At 31.1% G+C, this 25,619-nt stretch overlaps 1 protein-coding gene across 4 annotated transcripts in view; it reads left to right on the top strand.

The window, feature by feature from the left end:
• Positions 1-25,619, top strand: part of smog (G-protein coupled receptor 158 smog) — a 148,708-nt gene that overhangs the window by 58,424 nt on the left and 64,665 nt on the right. For all 4 annotated transcript variants that reach the window (XM_088181306.1, XM_088181304.1, XM_088181305.1 and 1 more), the window contains exon 6: positions 2,151-2,293. In XM_088181306.1, the coding sequence (XP_088037432.1) occupies positions 2,151-2,293 (143 nt within the window). The remainder of the gene's footprint in view (positions 1-2,150; positions 2,294-25,619) is intronic.

The raw sequence follows: 25,619 nt of genomic DNA, 5'->3' as shown, positions 1-25,619 counted from the left end.
AGACAAGCGTAGTCCGTAAGGTCAAGACTGGTAACCCAGAGGCTAAGGGTTCGAGTCATGATGACAAATTCGAATTCAAAACTAACTTTCTCTAATTATTTTAAAAGCATTTTTGTATGAATGCATTATTTCTAGTAGAATGTTACAATGTGCTTGCAAAAAACACATGTAAAAAGTAAACTTAATGCAATTTATTATACTACTAGTAGACTTTTCATATATTGATATATATATATTATAAATGTTTTTTTTATTATTAAAATATACTCAAATGTTGTTCAAGCATATTTAATTAAATTAATAAATAAAAAAATTGTTGTATTAATATTTATTACTTATAGTACTTTATTTCTGTTTATCACAAGCAAAAAAGTGACAGTAAATACAATACATTAAAAGCACACCGCTAACAAGTTAAGAAAATGTCATAAAGAAGTCACGCGACCGCGCCTTTCTCTAGTTTTCGAAAACTAACTTAGAAATTATATACCAATCTATCCAAAAACTTTTGGAGAGGCAAGATATATACGATCTGACACAAGCGTCTCAAAAGAGAAATATTACAAAAGACCGACAGTAAATTCAATTAGAAAACACGATCATATTACTTACATAAACTTATCTATGCGTTACGACGATGTAAACACAGTCAACAACATGTAGTAGTTAGACACCAGACTGAGAGCAAAGTCTGTAAATCAATGACATGTATTTTAATAATTATAAATTATGATTACAACTTTCAATGTCACTATGCATGGTTTGATTTTATTTAGTTAAATCAGGAACAACTGAATCTGTGATGATCGGTCTGAATTATAACTATATAATAATCACTAATTCTGATTTTTTAGACAGGATATATAAATTAAAAATATTATTGTCTGCATAGGATTCGTACCCATATTTTCAGGTATTAATCACAGATTTATACTACCGGTCTATTATGCTGAACATGCTTCGCTATTAGCATACCAACGAAAAGTTTTATTTTATTATTGTTATATAAATAAAGACGATGTAAGTACTATATTACTATGCAAATAAGATAATTCTAGATTAATATAAACATTTAGTCTGACATAGAGATTAGTTTACATGGTACACTGCCAGGAAATACCCTCTTCCCTGCGATGGGATGCGTCGTTAGTCTCGTCGTTTTGTATTTCCGATTCGTGTACAGCTACATCCGACGATAACTTGCAGGATGTTACTAGAGCAATAGTAAACACTTACAGTTATTATTTAATATAGCTCAATATATAAAAATAACTCAATGTTTAAAATTTTGTCATCTATCAACACATCGCTCGGATTTAATTTAATTAATCTGCTAACTCCATATGGTTATTTTTTATTCAAAATTAATTGATTAGATTATCTTTAAATCGATAATTTTATATATATATATATATATATATATATATATATATATATATATATATATATATATATATATATATATATATATATATATATATATATATATATATATATATATATATATATATATATATATATATATATATATATATATATTCAGAAGAGCCCTGTCGTGGAGCGAAAATTCCGTGCGTGTGTCTGGGGCGTTTGGACGCTCTGCCGTTGCCGTTGGTCAGTGCTGGGGCTGCGTCTCTAGACGTTGAGTGCATACTTTGCGGCACCTGGATTTGTCTGGCCGGCTGAAAAAATATTCCTGGGCTACATCCAGTCGTTACCTACATATGTGTACTTTAACGTGCAGCTATCTATTTATTATATGTTAAAATATAATTCATCAGCCTGGCCGTGTTAAAATTTGTAATTCACTCAGGGCAATAACCTCCACAGTATCATTATATTTTCACTTATTAAAGCATTATCTTCTTTACTTCTTAAAAACCCATTAGTACTACTGTTAATTTATTTTATTTACCTGTTAATAAATAGTTAGATATCTTTAAAAAAAACGGATGACATTAAACAATTACGGAAATAAAAACGTACGCCTCATAAACTCGAGAGAATATTATCTTATAAAAAATTGCGGTTGATGTATAAAATATGCGCCGGGTCGAGGCGGCCGACTTTAGGGGCGCCTATTAAACGCAATTATTTTTCGTCAACATTTCCACCTCTCGAAAGTCAAATATTTGCCTTTTTTCTTGCAGTGTATCGCTGACGAAGGCTACGGTCTGCGGAGGGGTGGTTACAGGTGCGCGTGCCGATGGGGGCACTACTCCCCGGGGGCTGCGCCCTCCTGGCAAGGTTTTCCCGGAGATCTCGTCGAGCGCGACCCGCAGGGCACTCACAGGTACGTTTTCTCATTATCTAATGATTTTTTTATTAAAAGCCCACTATTACACAAAAATCGCATATCTCTTGAATCTAAATATATTTTTTATTTAAATATACGTTATATCATCCTATATATTCGTACGCAGATCGATTGATAGATGCTCTCGAAAAAGTTTTCTCTTTCGTTTTCAATTCTCAATTAGGGCGACACCCAAGTTTCACCAAGGCAAGTTTTCGAGACTCTTCAGAAAACGGACTGATAACGCGAAATTTGCCTACTTTCAGAAAAGACTTTTGGCGTGCTCGACAAATAATTGCTTAAGATATATATTTAAATATTTTTTTAACATCTATTCTATACGTAAAAAATTTCATATTTTTTTCTATATATTATTGTGTATTACAACGAAGTAAACACAATCAACAACCACTGTAGTGATTCGTCTGCAAAAATTAGACTAAAATTCTTATTTATTAATTAAGTCTAGTTACGGAACATGTTACAATGGTGTCGCCCTGTATTTTTTTATACTATATTTAATATATGTGGATAATATTATTTATAGTAAGACACCAGTACAAAACCCTAGTTGATTAATTCACACGATAAAGCAATAGTATTAGTAGGTGACTAATATTGGAAATACCTGGGTTTTCTAATCAAAATTATCTTAAATAATTGTAATGCTGATCCATCATTAACATTTTCCTTGATTTTCCCTATTTCACGGATGAATATAAATATTTATATAAAAAATTATATCGTGTATTATAAGTATGATCAATTACTACTAGTAAGGTTTCTCTACATTTTCTTAATTTTATACTATGTGAGTTGCATTTTATAAATTAAATATCGATGTAGAATTGAAAATTTACTGGCAATCATTTTAAAATTAAACATTTTTTTTTATTTTTATAAATAAATTTATATAAGCTCAATATAGTCCTTAAAATGGTCGAGTCACTAGATATCTTTGAGTGTAGCTTTCATTTACAACAAATTTATGACTACTTACTGTTCTGGAAAAGTGAGATTTTAGTAGCATATGTATTAAAATGATAGGAGCAAAGTGGTAACTCTAATTAATTTTAACCTAAAACATATGTTTAAAACAAGTATTTTGTAGCTTTACTCTCAATACAATATAGAATAAACGTGCACCGATGTATTAAAAAAAATCACTTGACTTTCAGTGGCGATATAAGCATTTCTATTTTATTTTATTCCAATTATTTCATTCAAATCTGACTATTGTGATTTGAAAGGTTTTTTAATTGCGTTGTGATAGTCATTATGCAAAAAAATTTTACTTAACATTTCACATATATACATATACGACACGGGGTTTGGAGAAGTTATCGCCTGCAATTCACCGCCAGCAATTTACCGCCCGTAATTAATCCCTAGCTGTTGACCACTGCGTCAATTGATCGCATAAATAAATTATAGTCTACAAATGCTCGTTAGCATATTTTATCACTAGGCAATACATATTATTTATATAAATTTATAGCTCATTTTAAACTGAAAATAAGTTTTTTTATAGGTGTTATTTTTAGAATTAAGTGCAAGTCTAAAATATTAAATTCTATTATTAGTTATCGTATGTTCTTGATTTCCGCATGAGCAAAAAAAGCAGAGGACCTAGAATGGATCCTTGTGGTACGCCACATTAAGCAAAATATTCATCGAAGCAACCATAGCTCACATACTGAAAACGGCAATTTAAGTAACTCGTAAAAAATCTAACAAGATTGTTGGAGAAATCTAAGTTAATAATCTTCCAAAGAAATATTTTTTTCTGAACTAATGTTTCAATCCACATGAACATTTTAGCGCCCCTCAAAATGCTTCTTAAGCACTTGTGAGCCACTTTTTGAGAACATATATATGTATATATGTAATTGTATATAGCGCTCGTTGCATCATCGAACGTTTGTCGTATTTCCGCATTTCGTTTTCCGTGTCGTTTGCGCGAAAAAGGGTTTTCCGGTTCGCGTCGACTCGACCCAGCAAATGAAAAGTCCCCCGGGCCGTCGACACGTGGCGTACCGTGAAATGCGTCCGATTTTTCTTTTCAACCCCCTGCTGTCCTGTGTTGCTCGCCAATACAAGAATTCATCCAGAACCTTCCTGGAATCGAAATACGGACGCCGTCTTTCAATTACGCTGGTCAAGAGCGACGAGACTAACTTTTTCTCTCTTTCGTCAATATTTATTAGTTAGAAAGAGACGTCAATATTAGGGTTTCTCCCTTGAGTCATGAGATGTCCCTTTTGCTTGAAAGTTAAAGACTGAGGCACAGAATGAAGTTAGATTAATTTGAAATCTAGGTATATGCGAGTAGCGTATGGATTAATTTTTATTAAAAGTCATGACCAATGCGGCTAAAAAAAATAATCTTCTATCAGGTTCATCAATTAAACTATTTTTCCATTTAAGGGATTAAATCGACTAGTCTAAAAACTGGCAAAAGTCGTAAAAAACGTAAGAATCCAAATATTAAGTGTTTTTATACTGAGTAAAAACCTATAATATCCGTCCCAAAAGGAGGTTTTCATACTGAATAATTTTGACCCTCAGATGTGACTTATTTGTTGTTGGGGGTGGCGTCTTTTTTTTTGCATTGTTTGTAATAACATTTGAAGAGTGCGCTACGAATATAACAACATAAAAAAAACAGCCCAAGTTTCAATGGAAGATTTTGTTCCCAGTAAGGTGTTTTTACGCACTTGATGTATGAATTTCACAAAAAAAATACAAAAACATTTATGCCGTCTATGGTTTAGTTTTACTAGTTCGTCAATTTAAAAAATGGTTTAAAGGAACAGGATTTTTTCTTTTGAAGACAAGGTTAGAAGTAGCATTCAAAGGAGTTTAAAAATACTGGAAAGGCGTCTGAGTTCCACACGCACTCAGCGACGAGAACAAGGCGACGCGCTTGCCTCATATTGCGAGTATCACGCGAGAAAAAATTAAAGCTCTCGGTGGAAAATTGTTGCTTACCCTCCATATGTTTCTAATTTAGCACCATCAGATTAACATTATTTTAAGTCTCTACAACATTATTTCGATGGTAAAAATTTTATCAGTATTAGTGAAGGTAAAACCGTTCTTTCTGAATATTTTAACTCACAGTCAGATTTTTTCAAATGTTGAATTAAAAACTAAAAATTGCCTGATTGATTGAAGAAGCTTGTATCTGTTAATAAATATTATTTTGTAAAGTAATATTTTAAAATAAATTTGTTATTGGAAAAATACTTTTATCAAAAAAACGTCCTTTTTTCTGGGCATCCCTAATATAATGCTATTGGATTATAAACACTGGTAACATAGGTAGTTTTGCTATTTGATATTCAGAGACGGGTTTCAAATGAATGGACTTCCTTGTAATAATAGGACACTGCCGTGAGAAAATATTTTTGCAGATTAAGTCAAAGTATCAGCTAAGAATCAAAAGCAAGGATAACACGTGCATTTAAAATTTAAATCCAAACGACCGTTCGTAATCTGCTCTAGCGGCTTAAGGAAATCAGTTTCAAAATTTGCTATCCTTTTATAATTGGCCATTCCACTGAAAGGGACAAAAAACAAAATATATATGTAGGAACGCGAAGAGTATCTTTCTCAGACACTTTTATTAACATTTACACTTAAACACACACTTTGGAGTGCAAGGCATTATAGCATTAAGAGCCCTTCAACTTGGACTAACTAAGTTTATACAAATTTCAACCAATGGGACACTAACACAACTTCAGACCATCGAAGATCGCAGAAGCCGCCGCTTCTCTCTTCACATCCTTTCGCATCTCCTGGTCCAGCTCTTAGTCAATGCATAAACTTCACGTGTAACTAACATGTACAAACTGTTCATGACGATCTAAAGTGTTGTACAAAAAATAATTACTAACAAAATTTTCATTAGAAACAAAAAATTGTAAATAAAATTTTTACATATTGCAAAAAGATTTTCCCGTCAGATTTATAAAAACATAAAATTGATTAACGTGAAAAACGTTGTCGCTTTAAATTTGAAAACCACTGGTCTGAAAGTGGAGGTCGGAACGCGCTCAAAGTGACGATTCGGCAAAACTACCCGGAGGCTGCGCCCTCAAAACGGGGGCCAAAGTTACCCCCTTTTTTGGGTGGCGACCGCATAAAACTTCGCGACGCTTCGTGTATTATTTAAACGCGAGTTTATACGCGGCTTCGGGCTGCTTAATGCGAAACGTTATTTATTTAAACGTGTGTGGGCATCTGAGTTTATTTTTTTTCTGCGCGTCGTGTATGTGGCGCTTTTGTTTTTAGGGTCTATGCATCTCGGAGGTGAATGGGATGTTATGTATTTTTCATGACCGAGAGATACTATTTACTGAAAAAATGACTCCATAATAAAATTCTCTTTAGTATTCAAATTAAGTTTATGTTACGTAACTTTCCACGTAGATGAGACACTATACAATGTTAGGTTCTACTGTTAGCGTTACAAGCAAATGGCTTGGCACTTTTAAAAATATAAAAACACTCAAAAAAGTAGATATATGTCACTTTTTCATCGTGTGGTATAAATATTTATTACAAGTGACAAAATGGCATATTTTTTTTTCTTTTTAATAAATAAAACTCTACAAATATTTAATATGAAATAAATCTATAAAAAATATAGATAATCATATTTATATTATAGGATAATGATTTAATTTAATAGAACCTTAGAAATTGGTAGAACACTCAGGATTGCACAATAGCCACATAGAATTTTTAAAGCCATCAATTACCACAAAACATCATTTAATTCTTAACATTATAAGTTTAGCTTTTCTTTCTTAATTTTAAGATAGTCGGCCAAAAAGAAGCCATTAAACCAGATTTTATTAATGTATGTGCAGCTAAAAAATGTGCCTCTTAATTAACTCGATCTATTATTTATCTAAGTTTCTTCACAGAAATAATATTATATATGTGGCACTTCAACTACACCATTTTTTAAATTATATATTGTTAGTACAATATATAGATCTCTCTGAAACGTATTATAGGCAAAAGGTTGCATTGTAATTAATTTTAATTTAAAAGCACAGGTAAAACCTTACCTACTATGTTTATTTTTAAATATAAATTTCAATATTATTGTTTTTAGATAATTTGATTATGCCTGTAAGTCAAAGCTGAATTGTTTCGCTACATAATGAGCTCTCAATATTGCGTAATATTTATAAGGCAGTATTCTTTGACTGTTTCTCTTTATTTTATATACTAATTATATAAAAATCTAATTATTGAAACGCAAATAAACTGCCATCAACAATGCAATTTATACACAAATAAATATAAACACGACAGTCAAGAGAAAAGCGACTGCTTTTATTGCTCTCTTAAAATTTGCTTGTTCAATTCGATGTAGTTATGCTTAATGAAAGTGTAAATCAAGGCGGTAGTTATGCATAGGGTGGTAGAAGTAAATGATTATGTACAGCAAATTTTTGTTCTTGTTCTTTTAGATCTTTGATTGTCTAAACAATGTCTATGATTTTGGGTAAAACCAGACTTTTTGCTATTGTCTTATACATATCTTATGACTCTTTGACTTATCGGCTGCGTTACGGTAGACTTTGAGGAGTATCGCCGTACATGTACGGCAGTCGATATTTAACTATTTTGAGGTACCCCAGATAGTTATATATTTACATATAATATAATTGCTATAATTTACGTACAATTAAAATTAAATAATATTTATTTTTAAAGTACGAAATAAATTACCATAACAAAAAATATTTCATATTAATTTTCAAAAAAACATTGAAAGCCTCTGTATTGATATAAAAAATCTGCAAAAGCCGAATAATGTATATTTATTATGTAAAATAACAAAATTTATTATTTGAAAAGTGTTAAAAAAAATTATTAAAACATACTAATACAAAAAAGTAGTAAAATAAATCAAAGCAATGAAACTAACAGAATTACTGATGTTTTTTTTTATTATTATTTACTATAAATGCAATATTAAATAATAATAAATAAACAACAACAAAAATAATTATGTAAATATACGTAAAATTAACTCACGTCGTCATTCTATTGAATGCGTAATATGCATCAACCCTTACATTTGTTCATGTAGTGGTTTGAAACTGTTAATGGATACGCATATTTGTTTGCTTATCCCGACAAAAAATAATTTTCTTAGAAAATCTAAAACACAAAAGTCATTTATGAAGTACAGTATTTATCATATTTCCACATTTAAAAAATATTTTTTAATTGTTTTTAGCTGAAATGACATTTATTGATTTTAAATTGTATTGCACATAATAATTTATAATTAATAATATAGATGTCACCGATCCCCAGATTTTCAGTCTGGTGGTTAATACTTACTTGCGGGTATTCATTATGTCTGATTGACTAATTGCTGATTGATTGGCGTTTTGCCTGTCACAAAATACGTCTATCGAAGTCAAGGGACAAACAGTAACAAAAAGTACGCTATACGGGGGAACGCTATAGGGGGTTTTACTGTACTACAGTAAAACCCCCTATAGCGTTCCTATAAATACAGTATTAAAATGGTTTAAAGTTCCTAAAAATACCATATAAATTTCAATGGATTTTGCAATCTAAAGTATTTCATGAAAAATTCTAGCAGGCACAAAATAAATAATTAATTAACGGTTCAACCGTGCGTTTTTTAAAAATAATTGACTACCGGTTGCTATTCATATTGAATTTAAACTCATTAATTCAGATGGAAGTGGAGCGAAAGTGTGATATTTCAACATGCCAACCGATTTATTATTTCATGACTTTTACATACATACATACATGGGTATGTGCATAAATAATTTCGCACGTGTCGATTTACTCGCTGACGGAAATTGAAATACACCTGAGCATTGTATTGTGCATATTTAAACGCTATTATGTTTCCAACACGTCCGCGTATTTTTAACCCTTTTTTAATTCAACAACTTGGGAATTGCGTTACGGGATTAAAGGGAACATTTTATAGCAATTTTACATGCATTTTAATAATTTTAACATGTTACAATCCTGTTTCATGACTTTGTGAATTTATTAACGAGAATTAAAAAAAATATAAATACAGGATAATAAAATGATATATAAATATATTTATAGAGTAGCGAAGTACTTCTTGTTATATGTAAAACATTATATGATTTTAACAAAATATTTTGGGGACCTATATTTTATTAATTTATTTCTTAGATTTTTTCTACTTTTTTAAATTGTAATTTAAGCATATGATGTGAACATAGTATAAGGTCCTTACCATATTTAAACGATTTACATGCTAAAAACTGACTTTCGTGTCTTTTACTACCCGTTGGTATCCGGGAGCTTTGTTCGGAAGGGAAATAACGCTCCGAGAAGAACGACATTGCTAGTGTCCGCATGCTCGCATGCTGACCATGCTAAATGCATTCTAACGTTCGACACTTACCGGAAATTAAAGTTGAACATACGCCACTTTCACACGGCTTGGTTCTGTCTTATGATAGTATACAGGCGTTACTATGTGATATTTTCACACACATACTACAAAAATATCAAAATATATGTATACCGCCTTTCATGACCTGCCATTTTAACTCCATCGCCTAAAAGCGGTATCTACTTTTCTCTTTATGTGTGATGAATTATATATGTTTTAAAATTAACAGTAGCCAGATTATTTTTATTTTTGACTGCAAAGTAACACCCCTTCAGCCTCAAAATATTAAAATATATTTTAAGAAAAATCTGAAGTGTTTTGAACCTATGTTCTGGACGTTTTGTTAATGCCACTTTTTTCACTAAAGTTTTTAACAAAACATCAATATATCTACAAGATAAACCTAACTTGTTTTAGGAGTATAAGCGCTGCTTGATAGGTTTGTTTAACCGATTCCTCTCAAAAACTTTTCTATTACACCGTGTTCTCTCAATCTCAACAAATTTATTCCTAATAAATCTTAAGCATAGGGCTTTGAAGAATCCTTGAAATTGGGAACAATAGTACCTGGAAAGCCTGGCACAATTTAAGCCCACCTCAAAATACCGAAAATCGTCGAAGAATTCCCAAGAATCAAAACTGTCAAATTAAAGCGGACGTATAATAATTCGCGGCGATCGATCTTCCGCGCCATAGGGTGTTCGAAAAGTACAATTCATCAACGCGCCGTTTCAATTAATTAACCGAGAGAAGAAGCGCGCGTCTCGCAGTGATTAATAACCATCCGGTAAGCGTTCCCCGAACCTTTGTCTCGGACGATCTTTGACCGGCGACATTGTTTTCGGCCATAGTCGGTGTAATAAAGAACCCCTCGTAATTACGCTTCATCCCTCTCTTATCTCTCTGTTAGGCTGGCAACACTGCCAGTGAAAAAATTAACCCCCGGATAAGAGATTGCGTCGAGAAAATCTCCGCAGGGGGAATTTGCATGTAATGCAAAGGACTCAAATGAAAATTGATACAAACATCTTTATGAAGTTAAAAAAGAAAACAAATATTTGTGCGAATCATTGTTAAAAATATTATAAATTTTTATTATTTAACAGTTTCGAAATCACGTATGATTTGTGCAATATTACAGATACGCGTTCTTCGAAGATCAGGTTGATTTCTTGTTTTTTTAAATCTGTGACTCGATAGAAGCTTTGATTGGTAAAAGTTTGTTTAAATTCTCATATTCAAAGACGAAAGAAAAAAAATATAAAAAGAAGTTCTGTCTTGTGAAAGTTTTTGAAGGAAGTGTATTCTGAAAGGAAGTGCCGTGAGTAAGCTGTGTTTACGCTTATGCACTATTTTGGATACATAAGTGGTTTATTTATTAATTCCTTAAGGCGGAAACAAATTTTGTTATTACTTATAATATTTTTTATAAGAATTGAATTACGCAGAATGCTCATAATTTAAGCAGCTGCAAATTTGGCAACGCCACTGATTACTTCTAGGTTAATCTAAGTATCAGCTAGATACATTTTACTAACTTTTCAGCCATTGTATTGATTCTTTCGTATTTTAATAGACACCGACTGTCATTTAAAAGGTACATTCGCAAATCTAAATTCGAAAAATATATATTGATTGGAATTTTTTTTACTGATTTTAGAACTAAAATAATTATTTTTAATATTTTTTATTTAGGAAATTGTTATTCTATTTAAAATATTAAATATTGATATGGTTCTAATAATTATTTTTTACAATTTTTTTATAATTTTTATACATCAAAAGTTGTTTATATGATCAAAAACTAATTTTACTCTATTTTTGTATTAAATCACGTCGGGATTCACCACTTTCGGGCTTTAAATGCGAAGTGATGTGACTTTTTTTAAATATACACCAGAAAAGCTATTAACAATATTTTTATTTAAATATGTATAAATCACCACATATATACATATAAATGTAGATACCGCTATCATTGTCTCTGCCAATTGTCATATATGTTATAATGCCTATTCGAGACCCCAGATGAGGATGTTTGCGAGCCAATTGCATCGCTTTTTTGACACTTCCCTGAAATGTGTTCATGCCTTAAGAAACAGTTTAAATGGCCATTCCAGCAATCGGTAATTAAATAGTCAAAGAATAATATTAATGTGTGAAGGGTAGAGGCAGGGTTGTTTAGCGCGGGTGTTTGCCAAACAAAGTGTGGTTTCTTTGGCGATTTTTATGGGTGTTTAAGTGGTTCGTGCAATGTTTGAAATTAACGATGCACATTTTTGGTCAAAAGATCTCTCTTTCATTGCTGTGTGAATATACTGTGTGTATACTTTACAATTTTTTTTTATTAGTTTGAATCATCGTAAAGTTAATTATAACAAACTGTGCAGGTGGTTGAAATTCCCACATTAAATTTATTAATTTATGTTCTATTTAGATACTATATTCACCCATTGGCTTCCAAAAGTTTTTTTGTTATACTACACAATCACATTTACTTATAAAGTTCTAGTTATGTTCACTAGAATTAGTTCTCTTCAGTCGTCTTTACAAACTGTCCACATTGAGGAGATTAGCTGCCTTGATGTTGACGTGCTGTTGTAGTTCCTAACATATCACAGAGTATTTGCAATATTTTGTAGCACTTTATTTTATATTATTTTAATAATTAGAATAAAGCTCTGTTTGGAATATCTAGATAAACATATGTCCAAAATAATTTGAGTGTGTCTTGATTTTGTTGTATATTGATAGTTCAGAGAAGTATATATTGTTTTTAGCTCTACTTTTATTTATTTTTTATTTGTTGTTTTTACGGTAGTTTGGTGTTAGTAGACATACTTAGGAATCGGAGTGTATTTTTATATGGGATGGTGTTTTTTATGTAAGTTTATATGAACTGTTTTTTATTCATTAAAGTTTGTTTTCCATTTTTAGTAGTATTCTTTATTTTTTTCACTGCTAGAATTGCTGTTTCATCTATCTGCAAATGTTGACTTTGTGACATTCTAATGTGAATAACAGTTAGAGTATTGGTCTCAAGACACTTCCTTGTGATATCCAGCTTATATTCATTTTAATTCAAAGGATTCGTTTTCATGTTTAGTTTAAAATAAGCTTGCTTATATAATAATATAAATTAAATACGAAATATTGCTCCAAGCTTTAGTTTATTAATTAAATCTTTTGTATATAAAACACATTTTGATTAAGAAAGGAAACTTTATGTATTCTTTAAGAAAACCCTATACCGGCAACAAAATCCTATGATCAATAAAACTCCGTTAAATGTGAATTTAAACTTTCTGTTTGGGTTGCAATTTCACTTTCATTGCGAACTTCTGTAAGTAATGGGTGACCTACATTGCTCTGATTTGATGGTTCATCTACGTTTTTATTGACCAAAGAGGGAAAAATCTAAAAAAATGTTCTACAAAAAACATGTATTCTTATTCCGCCCTTCATATTTATTTATTCGCATACATCCTGAAGAAAAAAACAATTTCCATTGTCCGCCAGAGCATGCAAAGGGTCGAAAGTAACACATGCCTCAAATCGATACACACCCTCACAAAAAAATGTACATTTCTTATGTATTGTTCAACTCAACAAATTTACGTTCTCGGTATATAGTGAAAATTTCACTTATTGTGTTTCAGATCATATGAATAATATTTGGAATTTATATATAATAAAGTTCATAAAGTTTTAATTTTATCTTAAATACACAATCCGTTGGTTTTATCTTATTTGTGTGATTAAGTATAGATTATTTTTATTTGTCTGTTACTCATTCATTCAAACTGGTTGAATAAAACACAATTCATGATCCTTGAATGATTTGTTAGCACTTTTTAATTTGTTCATAGATTCGTTTTCCTGGTTTTTGGATACCTGACATTATCTTATTGTTAAATATTTTCATTATTTTCTTCTAGCGATGAATGTTATTTTGACTGATTTGCTTGTATTTTTTTTCATTTCTCACATTATCAATATATAATTTAACCTTTATACTTCACACGTGAGCTGTAATTGTTACATATATGTATTCCTTTTGGATGACTTAGAAAGAAAACTTATTTCGAAAAGTTCTGGCGCTCAGTGCATTACATATTTATCTTATGCAACTTGTTGAATGTATTGTTTAATTGTTAGATTGATAATTTGTCATGAAATATACAAATAATTATGTACGAATCTTAAGGTATACTTTTAGAAAATATATTAAAAATTTCTTCGGTGTAAATTCTAATTCCATCTATTGTCATCTCGAGCATCTCTAAAAGTCCGTGAAAACCCTCTCTGAAGCATCAATACGTTGCTCTCTAATTAATTTTCTCTCGAGACAAGGTTATGCACAGCTGTAGCCTAGTTTAAGCATATAGTTAAACCATACTTTCAAGCCTAAACGACTCGACCGACCCGAATAACCGTACGTAGATTATCGGCCAGGCCACCTACCTTTACCTTTAATGTGCGTAATTTATACGGCTTTCAGATTAGGCTCGGCGGTAATTTTTATTTCCGGCGGCCGTACAACGACACCGGAAGTTATGTTCGCCATAAACAAGGCCCACGAAGAGAACTCCGACCCCGGCTGTCCATAATAGTCCATAATGGGTAGGCGCGGGGGTAGGCCTAATCGATATTGAGTGGGGCGGGGGCGGCAGGGGTACCACGAAACTGGGATGAGCACGCGTCCCGTTTTTAACGGGACAATACCGAGGTTCTCATAAATAATACTGTACTTTAATGTTTTGCCACACATATAAAAAACACGTAGGTTTAACTTTTTACTTTTATTTTTGGCAATCTCCTGACCTTCGTGTCAGGGGTGTATATTTTTTTTTAAAGACAAAGATGCTTGTTGATGTTTTTTTGTTAGATCATCATGTTTGATATATTAAAAAAAATCTTTGTCTCCAAACATCTTTGAAGCAATTTCAGCTCTGGATTATCAGTGGATATATTCTAGACAGGCTTATATCTACTAATGATATTCATGTGACGTTTGAGAAATTCAGCATGCACGTTGAATAGACTCAAGCAGATCGATAAAAAGGCTTGGTTTTATCTTCAGAAATGCGCGCTACTTAAAAAATACTTTAGAATGCGCACTCTTTATGATGTCATAGTTTTATTATATGCATTTATAGGTTAATGAGTCAATGCAATGAATTGCTGCTCAAAAAAATATAGCGAAAATTTCTTCAGTATTAATACTGTCCATTCTTGTTCCTCGCTCCCAAAATATAAGCACTGTGATAAATCGCAGAAGTATTTATGTAATTGTATACTTTAAAGTTGACAAACCTTCAGTATTCGAGCGTTTCAGTGGTTTCAAGTTCTCGATTGCATCCTCTGTTCTTGCATGCAAAGACTACGACTAGAACATTTGGAAATTGCCGTCTACGGTGATCTTGAAATATTTGTGTAAATACATATTTTTCTTTGAAGCAATGGTTGTGTCTGTCTTCTTTTAATATTTTAATTACTTATTTTTTAAATTTATGTTTTATGCCATGATGCTGAATTTTAGCATATAAAAAATTAAATAAATAACAGGCTCTTTGCTTTAATCTGCATGAAAGTTTTCTCATGGTGGTGTCCAATTTTATCATACATAGAAGCCCCTTTTTTGTCTTAGATGTTTAAAAACAGTTTATATATCGCATGCTGATTGATTTTATTTTTGCGACTTATGATTTATTATAATTCAATAATTTTTTTATGTCGTTTATATAGCAATGTTCATAAATATATTACATTTACATAAATGCATTAGTTGCCTAAATTTTTGCTACAGTTAATTGCCATAAAAGTTAAAGAAAATAAGATTTTTATTTTATTTATTTTATTTATTTTAGTCTATTTTGATAAAATGTATAAAATATTTTTTTAATAATACTAATTATATATGATAAAAAATATACATAGTCTATATTTTATTAATAAAAAAATAAATTTATGGTAATAAATTTTAATTACAAATTTTGCATCTAAATTTAAAAAGTTTAATCAATACTACACCTATTATATATACAATAATATACTATATAGTATATATATATATATATATATTTGTGTTTATATTTTTTTATAAATAATCGATTTTGAAAAGCAGTATGTGCAATAGTAAAATAAAATAAATATTATATGAAAATTTTTATTAATTAAAAAAGTTTTTGGAAAAATACTATCAATTATCTTTTGTAACATTGATTTATGTTAAAAATTTATTCGTTTATATTTTATAGTTTTAAGTTTTATAAGCAACTACTAAACTCATATTTTGTTATTTTGATTAAACCTGTGTGGCATCTTTGTGAATAAGTATAGCATAAAAAATTACAATAGCGAGAATTTTACTTAAATTATAGCCCAACAATTTTTTTTCTGGTTTCTTAATATTTAAAAAAAATATTTTTAATAAATTCCGGGACATTAACACAAATAATAATATGCTTATTTAATTTATGCATTTACAAATTTAATATCAGAAGTAAATAATATAATGGATAACCTCAATGAGGTGTAATTTTTAAGGTATTTTCGCCCATTTGTGTTTTGTAAGATATATTTTCTTACTACATATTTAAAATCATTTTTATTATATTCTTAAAATAATTTCTAAATTTAAATCCTTAAGCACTATAAACAATAGGTTAAAAACAATATTGATCTAGGCAATTTTCATACGCGAAATATGGCTTTATGAAATTGAAACATATGTTGACATCTCAATATTATGGATCATTTTCAGTTTTTTGTGTTTTGGTATATAAAATTATTTTTTTGTCATATTTATAACAAAAAATATTAAAAACTAAAATTATCATTATGTTCAAGTCAATAGTGTTAAAAATACTAGATAATTTTCATATGAAAAATCTGTTTTCTTGTTTTTAATTTATACATTTATAAATATAATCCACAATATATTATGGACAAACTCAATTAATTTTTATTTTTTTTTTAATTTGTGTTGCATAAAATATTTATGTATTTTTAGATAATATAAATCATTTTTATTTTATTTATATTTCTAAAATAAATTTTGAAAAATAATCACTACTATAAGCAATATTTTAAGACAAAATTGTTAAAAATTTAATAATAGATCATTTGTATTTACAAATATGATATGCTATTTTAATGACGTAAAAATATTCATCAAATCTCGAAGACTTATATAATTTTAAAATATTAAATTTTGCTAAACAAAGTATTGAAAAAATTAAAAAGCAAAAAATAGCATATGCTCAAAACCCCGAAATTTACTTGCTATGACTAAAATCATCTTTCTGATGCAATTAATGCATTAATAATGGACATTTATTGTAAGCATGAGAAAATTAGTAAATAATACCATTTTATTTTAAAAATTATAATACACAAGTTGTAAAAATAAAATATCTAGAAATTATTAAATGATATTAAATATTATTGCAAAGAATTAGATGAACTAATGTTAACTTTACACGTGAAAATAACGTGAGAGTAAATTTAGATTTTTGTTCTGTAAAATTGCCAATTGTTTTAATAATAAATATTTTATATTTGTAGAAAATTATTAAACAAAACATTTATCCAGTATTTTTTATTGAACTAATATGATGATATTAGATTTTTTATTTCTCTTACTCACAGTGACCTAGTCTCGGAAAATTACGGCCCACCAACACAGGCCCGACCCTCTTAGACCTGTCAACTTGTCCGGTCTTGACTATTTTCCGTTTTCCCGTGCTATTGTGCGGCCGAATTTTCCATTTATTATGTTTTATCAATCGACCTCCGACCTCGCCCCATACTCCGAGCCCTTCCACTTCTTTTTTCCCGTCACGAGTTCGGCATTCGGGGTGGTAATATTTCAGGGCTTGTCAAGACGGGACTCCCCTGTCCCGATGCCTCCTACGTACCTCTCTCATAAATGTCGCCCTTGACCGTTTACTCGTCGTGAGTATTATATAATTACACGTATCGGTATCATCTCTTCGACACCTCAGTTAAATAGGGTAAATTATAATATATTATAATCTTGTATAATACATATTATATAATATTTGTTTATAGTTGTATATATCACATTATGGTTTTTAATGGTTTCTTATTCATCATGATTATTATTATTTTTAAGTGTGACAGACAGACAACCGGATTTTTTAGAACCGTAACTTTGGATGAATAGAAAATGTCTTTAATGATAAATATTTTTTTAATAATGGTCGAGTCATAGAATTTATTTTTAAACCGTGCTAAGTTTATAAAACAGCCTGTAGGGCTTCGTGCCGAGATCACGAAATGCTGACGGTGGAGGAATGGGAAATTGCGTTGGCTTTTCATAACTGACACTCATCTCCTCGCCGTGGTGAAAAATGACTAATTTTACGAGGGTTCATAATATACATAAGCAGGTGAGGTTAAAAATATATTTAATCTCACAAAAACGATCGACAGAGTTTTTAAGCATATTTTACATAATACTTGTGAATTTATTATATTTATTTTTAATTTCCCAATTTTCTTTTTAAGCAAAATATATTATGTATAAACATCTATTTTTTTAAATACGTATTTGTTCAAAACGTAGCAGTAGAACTTTTGGAACAATAAGTATATTTTTATGTGCCACCAAATATCGAATGTCGTATTGGTAGAGACAGTTGCTTTCTTGGGTTTCCAAAGGTAGTCTCAGTCGATTTCGCGGTGTTTTCAGGACTGTGTCGCAAGTGAAGGCTTCCAGTGGGACGCAATTCATCTGCTTGTTAAAAAATTGGTTTAGGCTGTGATATATAAATAGATAATTTATTTATCAAATTCGTTTACTGGGCGTCTTATTGTCCACCAGCTATCTGCTAGAAGCTCAGAGGTACCGCAGGTGCTGGGACAAATTTTATGTGATCGGTTTAGTCTCCGTCTTAAGAACTTCTGATTATCTTCGGTGCGTTTGGGTGCTCTGCCGTCAGTTAAGGCATGATGCTGGGGGTGCGTCTCTAGGCGAAGGCAGGATCTTTGCGGCTTTCGGGTTTGATTGATTGACTGAGAAAGACCTCTGGCCACGTCCACAAATGATTGCTGCATCCTTGTCGCCTGCTTTGTTGCTTGATTCCACTGTCTACTCTGGTGTGAAGTCAGCTATTAACTATTCTCTCGATAAAAAAAAGAGCACTCTAACGCGCGACTGTCTTTAAAAAAAGCTCTCAACTCTTATCTTATCAAATAAAAATTTGGCAACCTGGCCGCGTTAAATTTTGTGATTCATTGGGTAAAATAATTATCACAGTGCAATTTCAGCTAAACTTTTATTGTTTCAAGTAAAAAGCGAAGTGGTTTATTACGGAAGTTTTCTATTATTATTATTTATTTAGATTATATATCTATTTTTTACACTAAAAAAATTTGATTTTATTAGTCTTTTAGATATCGTCTTGGTCGGTGCGGCATAGTTCTTTAATACATCTCTGAATAGCTAAGTACACACGCACAGATATGTCCGTTGGATACCAGGACAGATTTGTTCAAACTGTCTGAACTCAGACATCAATCTTTTTTACGCGTCTGATGTCTCTTTAAAAAAAGTGAAAACTTGTCATAAAGTAATATAACCTTATTACAAAAATCTTATTTTAGACGCTTATCTTATTCTGGACCGATAGCGGCAACTTTGGCGCAAATTAATAAAGGTGAGCGAAAATGGCCCGGGTCATAAAATCACTTACGGGACAAATTTTAACAAAAATAATGTTAACCATCAGATACGGGTGCTTAGATCTGCTTGTCCATGTCCGAATCATTCGTTTTGAGCACGGACAATCTGTGTCTTTTCTCACCACACACGATCGGATTTGTCCGCCAGGTATCGCGACGGACAGATCCGTCGGATGTGATCGCTAGTGTATGGCCAGCTAATTCCTGATTAAAGTAGCTATAAATAAAGTAATTTAGTATGAGTGTTTTGGCTTTTATATACTTGAGAATGTTAAAATTGATAGTGAATCTACCTTAACGCACAATCAGATTTTTATGTTATTTTTAATACATTTCCACAAGTGCTAGTAGAAACACGGGTTTCATCCGTGTCGTTCCACGGTTACAAACCTCTTGTGCCTCGCAAAACCAGTGATTCTAAAATTTAGATCGACACAGTCTATACCGATTTTCAAAAAACATTTGACAAAGTTTGTGTTTACTACTTCGAACGTTGAGCAACTTTTTAAATTGTCTTTTTAGATTTTTTCGAGTTACTTATTTAACAGTCGTCAGTATGTAAGCCACGGAAATCATCGCTCCGATAAGTACGTTGATGATTTTAGTGTACAACAGGTATCTAATCTGGGTTCTCTGCTCTCTTTGATTTTTATTAATGACATACATGTGGCAAATTATAATGAGATAACCTGAAGTGTTTCAAAGTATTTGGATTCACTCTTTCTACATAAAGACTTGGAATTGACGTGGAGGTGGTCGATCGACAATCGACATTGTCACATTTTCTAGCCCAGAAAAATTAGACGGATGTGTTTAAGGCACAGCACCAAAGTGTGCGATAAGGCGTCGAGGATGCTCGGCTTGGTTATGCGGAGCGCGTGTCACTTCAATGATTTATTGCCGATTCGCGTTCTGTACGATACGCTATTTTGTAGCGTACTCGAATATGATTTTATTGTCTAGAATCCGAGTTAAGCAAAGTACTCTATGTTGCTGAAAAGAATTCAGAAATATTTCCATAAGTAGGATTACTGATCGCATAAGTATTTATATCATAGTACCTTTTTTCTGGGAGCGTTGCGTTACAATTCATTGCATACTTGGCGTAGCGTCTACTGAATAAAGCACTTTTTAGATTCGCGATCGCGTCCCTTATTCTTATCCGTTGCGGACAGAACCCCCATTTTGTACGAATCATGCAGTTTCTTAACCAGCTTGCTAAACACAAGAATGTTTTCAGAAGAGCTGTTTTTTTATTTTTTTCAATGGCTAATTACATATTTTTATTATTTGTGTAATGGCCATTATGACACACTGGGAAAATCTGTCTCATTTGCAATAAAAAAATGAAAATAAAATGCTATACCTTATTAAACTTATTAGCATGCATTTGTGTAACGGTAGATTTAAAATCTATACCGTTTGGCTTAAAATTAAGATGTTTATTTGAGTATGGAAAATTGCTATATAAAATATTTTTATGTTAGTACTTGAAATATATGGTAAATTAATAGAAACTGATTGTAAATTTAACAATGATTCTAGTGTGCGTGTGTTTAATTTTCATATTATACTGTGTGTACTATGTATACATATGTATTTAGGTAGCACATACCTTACGGAAGCATATATCACTTTCATAAAAAGTTTATGTGAATTTTGTGAAATAGAAATATGAAACTTTGTAGTGGCAATGAATCTTTCCCCGACGATCCGAACGTAAGACGAATCTGTTTGTAAAGTTTCACTTTTTCTCTATTGATATATATTTCGTTCGTTTCACACAAACATATATGAACATTTCACATATGTATAATAGATAATTCAAGTTGATTTTAAATTATGTATTTAAGCAAAACTGTATGATCTTAATATAAATTGGTTATTTTAACAGATTGTTAAAAGTCACTGTAGCAAACTTTTTTCTTTCTTACTCACGCTGAGATTGATACGTCTAAAAGAAAACGCGATTAATCATATCTGCGGAATGAAAGGGATACCGCAAAAACACAGCTTCACTTCGGCCCTCAAAATGTAGGAAACTCGACGGTAGGTGAAATACGACAGACAAAGGGATGGTTCGACATAAAAGAGAGGAGAAGGTAGAGAGAGATATAACAATGAATAGAAATTGAAAGAAAGGCATTACATCACTGGATATATTTTTTTCAAACATTTATGCGCGATAAATAATAAAATTGGGTCATGTGGCTTCTGAACAAGAGCAAACTTTTTGTTCGACTTTAATTCAATGAGAAGTTGATATATTATTTTTTCTATGACTAATATTTAGCTTGTATGGAATGCTCATTTATTTACGTATCAATAATATGAGCCGTTGATTTTGAAAGTGGGGCAAGTCCATATTTTTTTTTGTTATTGTTTGATAAATAATAATTTGAACTGATTTTAAAATATTAGTACTTATTTTATATTGCTTACGGTCTTCTCTTTATATGCAATTAAAACATGTTTTTAATTTGGCCCAATGGAATTACACATTATAATTAAAAATATCAACTCTAGCTGTGGTGCGTTAAAAGCTCATTACGTGTGTAAGGAGTTAGGAAGTAGTCAATAATCATTTTGCCATTCTACGACCACTAGTTACTTACTCTTAGTGTATGGTAAATAAATGTATATATGTTGAAATCCCAAATAAGCATGTTTGCCTTTTTTCATGAGCTTTCCTCGATTCCACGAGCTCGTAGCATTTCATCGACTTATCAGCTCGCCTTTTCGAGCCCTTCGGGCCAATCCAATCGTGTTCACCTCCGCCATTTTCCATTCTATCTCTCTCTTTATCTATCTTCCCTCGATACATTAAAATCCTTTCTGTTCATTCGGACAACGTGCGCAAAAAAGATAACGAAGCGAAATCGGCCGACATCGACGTTTACGCCGGGGCGGAAATTCTCTCCCAATCTCATCAATTACATGCCATTAATTTGCTTGCCGGCTCAAAACTCTTCCCTTTTTGCGAAAGTGATCTGACCGACAGTAATTTTCCGAAGGAATTTTTCGCCGGCTCATTTCCCTCGGGTGGTTTTTGTTGTCCCTGGGCGCGGGAGCCCGCTTTTAGATTTGCGCTACGCTGGAAAAACGAAGAAACGGCAAGAATAATGTTTTTCCTGCGAAGCACTATATATCTTTCGCTTTTGCATTTCAAAGATACCTGTGTGAATGGTTCGCATACAGCAGTAAATTTTAGTGTGTGTATGTGTAAAGAAAGTTTCACGCCTCGGGCAAACCATACTCACCCTTTAGTTTAATTGTTAAGAGAAAATATACACATTACTGAAAATTTTTACTAGATAACAAAACATACTTGTACTACCAATACCACAATCAATTAATTTAATAAGGTACTATGCATCAGGATTGGATTATTGACCCACAAATTTCCGTTCATATTATAGTAAATAAAACCCATTATTAGTTGTGATATGCAAAACAAAAACTATTCCATCTTTACGCGTTTTATATTTGACGTCATTTTTTATGCATACAGTGGAACCTTAGATTGCTAGTAAGTTGATTGACGAGTATTTCTAAATACTAGCATTTTTTTAAATACATTTTAACTTGCTAAACGAGTGATATTATATCTTGTAATAATCATTTTCGCCACAACTGAGCTAATGATTATTCTTGCAGTCAAAACATACAGGAGGTGATTTGATGATGAGACATACTAGTCCATCACAATAAATATTTTCGTTGAAAAAATTTCCATATTATTATGTATAGCATATAGATTTCCAAACAGTGATCCAAACTTATTCATAGCATTTATAAATAACTAGCTGTCGGTACCTTACTGTCGCGAGGTACCGAAGCTAGCATGTGTGCGAATATCGGACACTCAACTTTTTGAGTTTTAAATATCATTTTTGCTTTGTTCTGATTTTTTTCATCTTATTTTTAAATTAAATGATTAAAATTAGACATAAAAGTCATCACTGTAAAACATATCAAAAGTTTTATCTCGCAAACTTAATTGCAAAACCTTGAACTATTGCTAATTGTTTTCAAAGTCAATACAATGTTAATACTAGTAAGCCTCAAAATAAAATTAACTGCTTGGTTTTTAAGATTTAAAATTAAATTTTTAGTATCTTGTAGAATTAGAAAACACACCCTATACGTTTTGTATGAAAAAAATATATTTTTTTTTTACAAAATGGCGGCTAATGTAAAAATTAAAAGTGTCAAAACTTTGCAAAATGAAATCTTACTGAAAAATGTCGCATGAAAAAAGTGTTCAGAAGCTTAATTTGCATTTAAAAACAATTTTTAATTATTTTTTTTATTAAAAAACGAGTCTTACGGTATATTGACCGGGCTCCCGAACGAGCTTTTATGCGACTTGGCAAATAGTTAACGCTCGTATTTGGTTCCTTTTGAAGATATAGACTTGAATTTTTGATACAAAATAGAGCTTTCGAATGTACTTACGATAACGCTTAAAAAAAATTAAAAATTAAAAATAAGAAGTTTTTTTTTTCCAAAACACGTTTAGTGTTTGAGTCGATCGACCCACCATACATACGCTCATAAGACTTGCAATATAGTTAAGGTCAGTGTGAGCTTATTTATACATATTTAAAGTTGAATTTTTGTGACAGTATAGAATTCTTAAGCACCCCGTGTATGTTTGTTAGCAAAATCCAATGTGTAAATTTTTTTCAAAATGGCGACAAGTATAAAAATTAAACACTCGTAACTCAGTAAATTTAAATTTTAACGAAAAGGTCGCTATACACGAAACGTTTAGAAGCCTAAACTACATCCAAATAATATATAAAAAAAATAGTTTTTTGCTTCAAAACAAGCGATGTATCAGTTCTATCGGACCCCCATACGAGCCATTTTGAGACTTTCAAAAGAGTTAACGCTCTTAAAGATTACTTTGAAAACATTTAAATAAAATTACACAAAAACAACTATTGAACTAGAAAATATTTTTAAGGGACCTAATCGTAAAGCTTCAAAAAAAAACTGTATTTTCAATAAAAGTTTGAAAATTCTTTCATCGAATACTTTTTAAATATTATAAACTCGTCTCTTTCCTATCTCTATTTTTTTTACGTAATAGTTCTTTGTAAGCTGGGCACAGATCCTACGCTTTCTTCTAGTTACAGGCTTATATATATATATATTTTATTTTGAATTGAAACTAAAACTGAACTGATAGGTGAAGGGAAGGACCGATATATTTTGTTTGTACATTTGTGTATTTACTTATGTCTCTGATCTTTTTTTATTTATGATAAATAACACCCTTTTAAAACAAGTAAGATCGATAGAATTATAATGACAGCAAGTAACGAAAATATAGATAGTAAGATATTAGAATATCCTATATTTTCAACTCGAGTTCACTCGAGTTAATTCGGGTTTAATTGAGGTCACATTAAGTGACCTCAACCGGTCGAACCCTAATCAAATAAACAAATTCAATGTTTTGCCATACTTGTTTTTTCACTATTATGCCGCAGTTCGTAGTGAACATCAGAGATGAGTTAACCGCCACGTAAATTTTAAGCTGTATCGAAGATCGAGTTGAACTCTTAAGAATACGAAGTCAGGCTTAAATAAAAGCTGTTGCTTTTCCTTCTCTTCTAATGATCATTTCGGTCGATTCGGCGTAGCACTGCTTAGTGCAAGTTCGGTTAACCTCTCGTTACTTAATGTCGGAAGCAAACATATGTTTTCATGATTTTTTAATATTATTAATTATATCATTAATATATAATATAAATAGCAATAGTCACAATTTAGACCCCTGTGGTATACCATCAGATATTATTTTTTTTTTAATAATCATTAAACCATCTTAAAACCATTTCACTTATATTGATATTCCCTAATTTATTGTTTCGAAAGCTCTCTTGAAATCTTTTCAGATGAACACATAGGTACTCTGTACTATATTATTTACTTCCATGTTATTTTAAAACCATGACATAGTCTTTCAGTTATTTTAATTTAAGGAAATATAAAACTATAATATACCAACATCCTAGGTTTTAAATTACAGCGAAATCTCATTGCGTTCTCCCTCGGCGCTCTCGTTCAGCAAAGCTCCGGAAAGTAAGAATTATTATTCAATCCTTATAAATTGCTGTAGAGTCCCTGCTCCGCAAAGGTGTTAGATTA

Source organism: Plectrocnemia conspersa, unplaced genomic scaffold (assembly GCF_051122295.1).
Source record: "Plectrocnemia conspersa isolate PC_06_02 unplaced genomic scaffold, ASM5112229v1 ptg000002l, whole genome shotgun sequence".
NCBI classification, from domain to species: Eukaryota; Metazoa; Arthropoda; class Insecta; order Trichoptera; family Polycentropodidae; genus Plectrocnemia; species Plectrocnemia conspersa.
The sequence above is the reverse complement of the archived record's forward strand: the minus strand, read 5'-3'. Positions and strand labels throughout refer to the sequence as shown.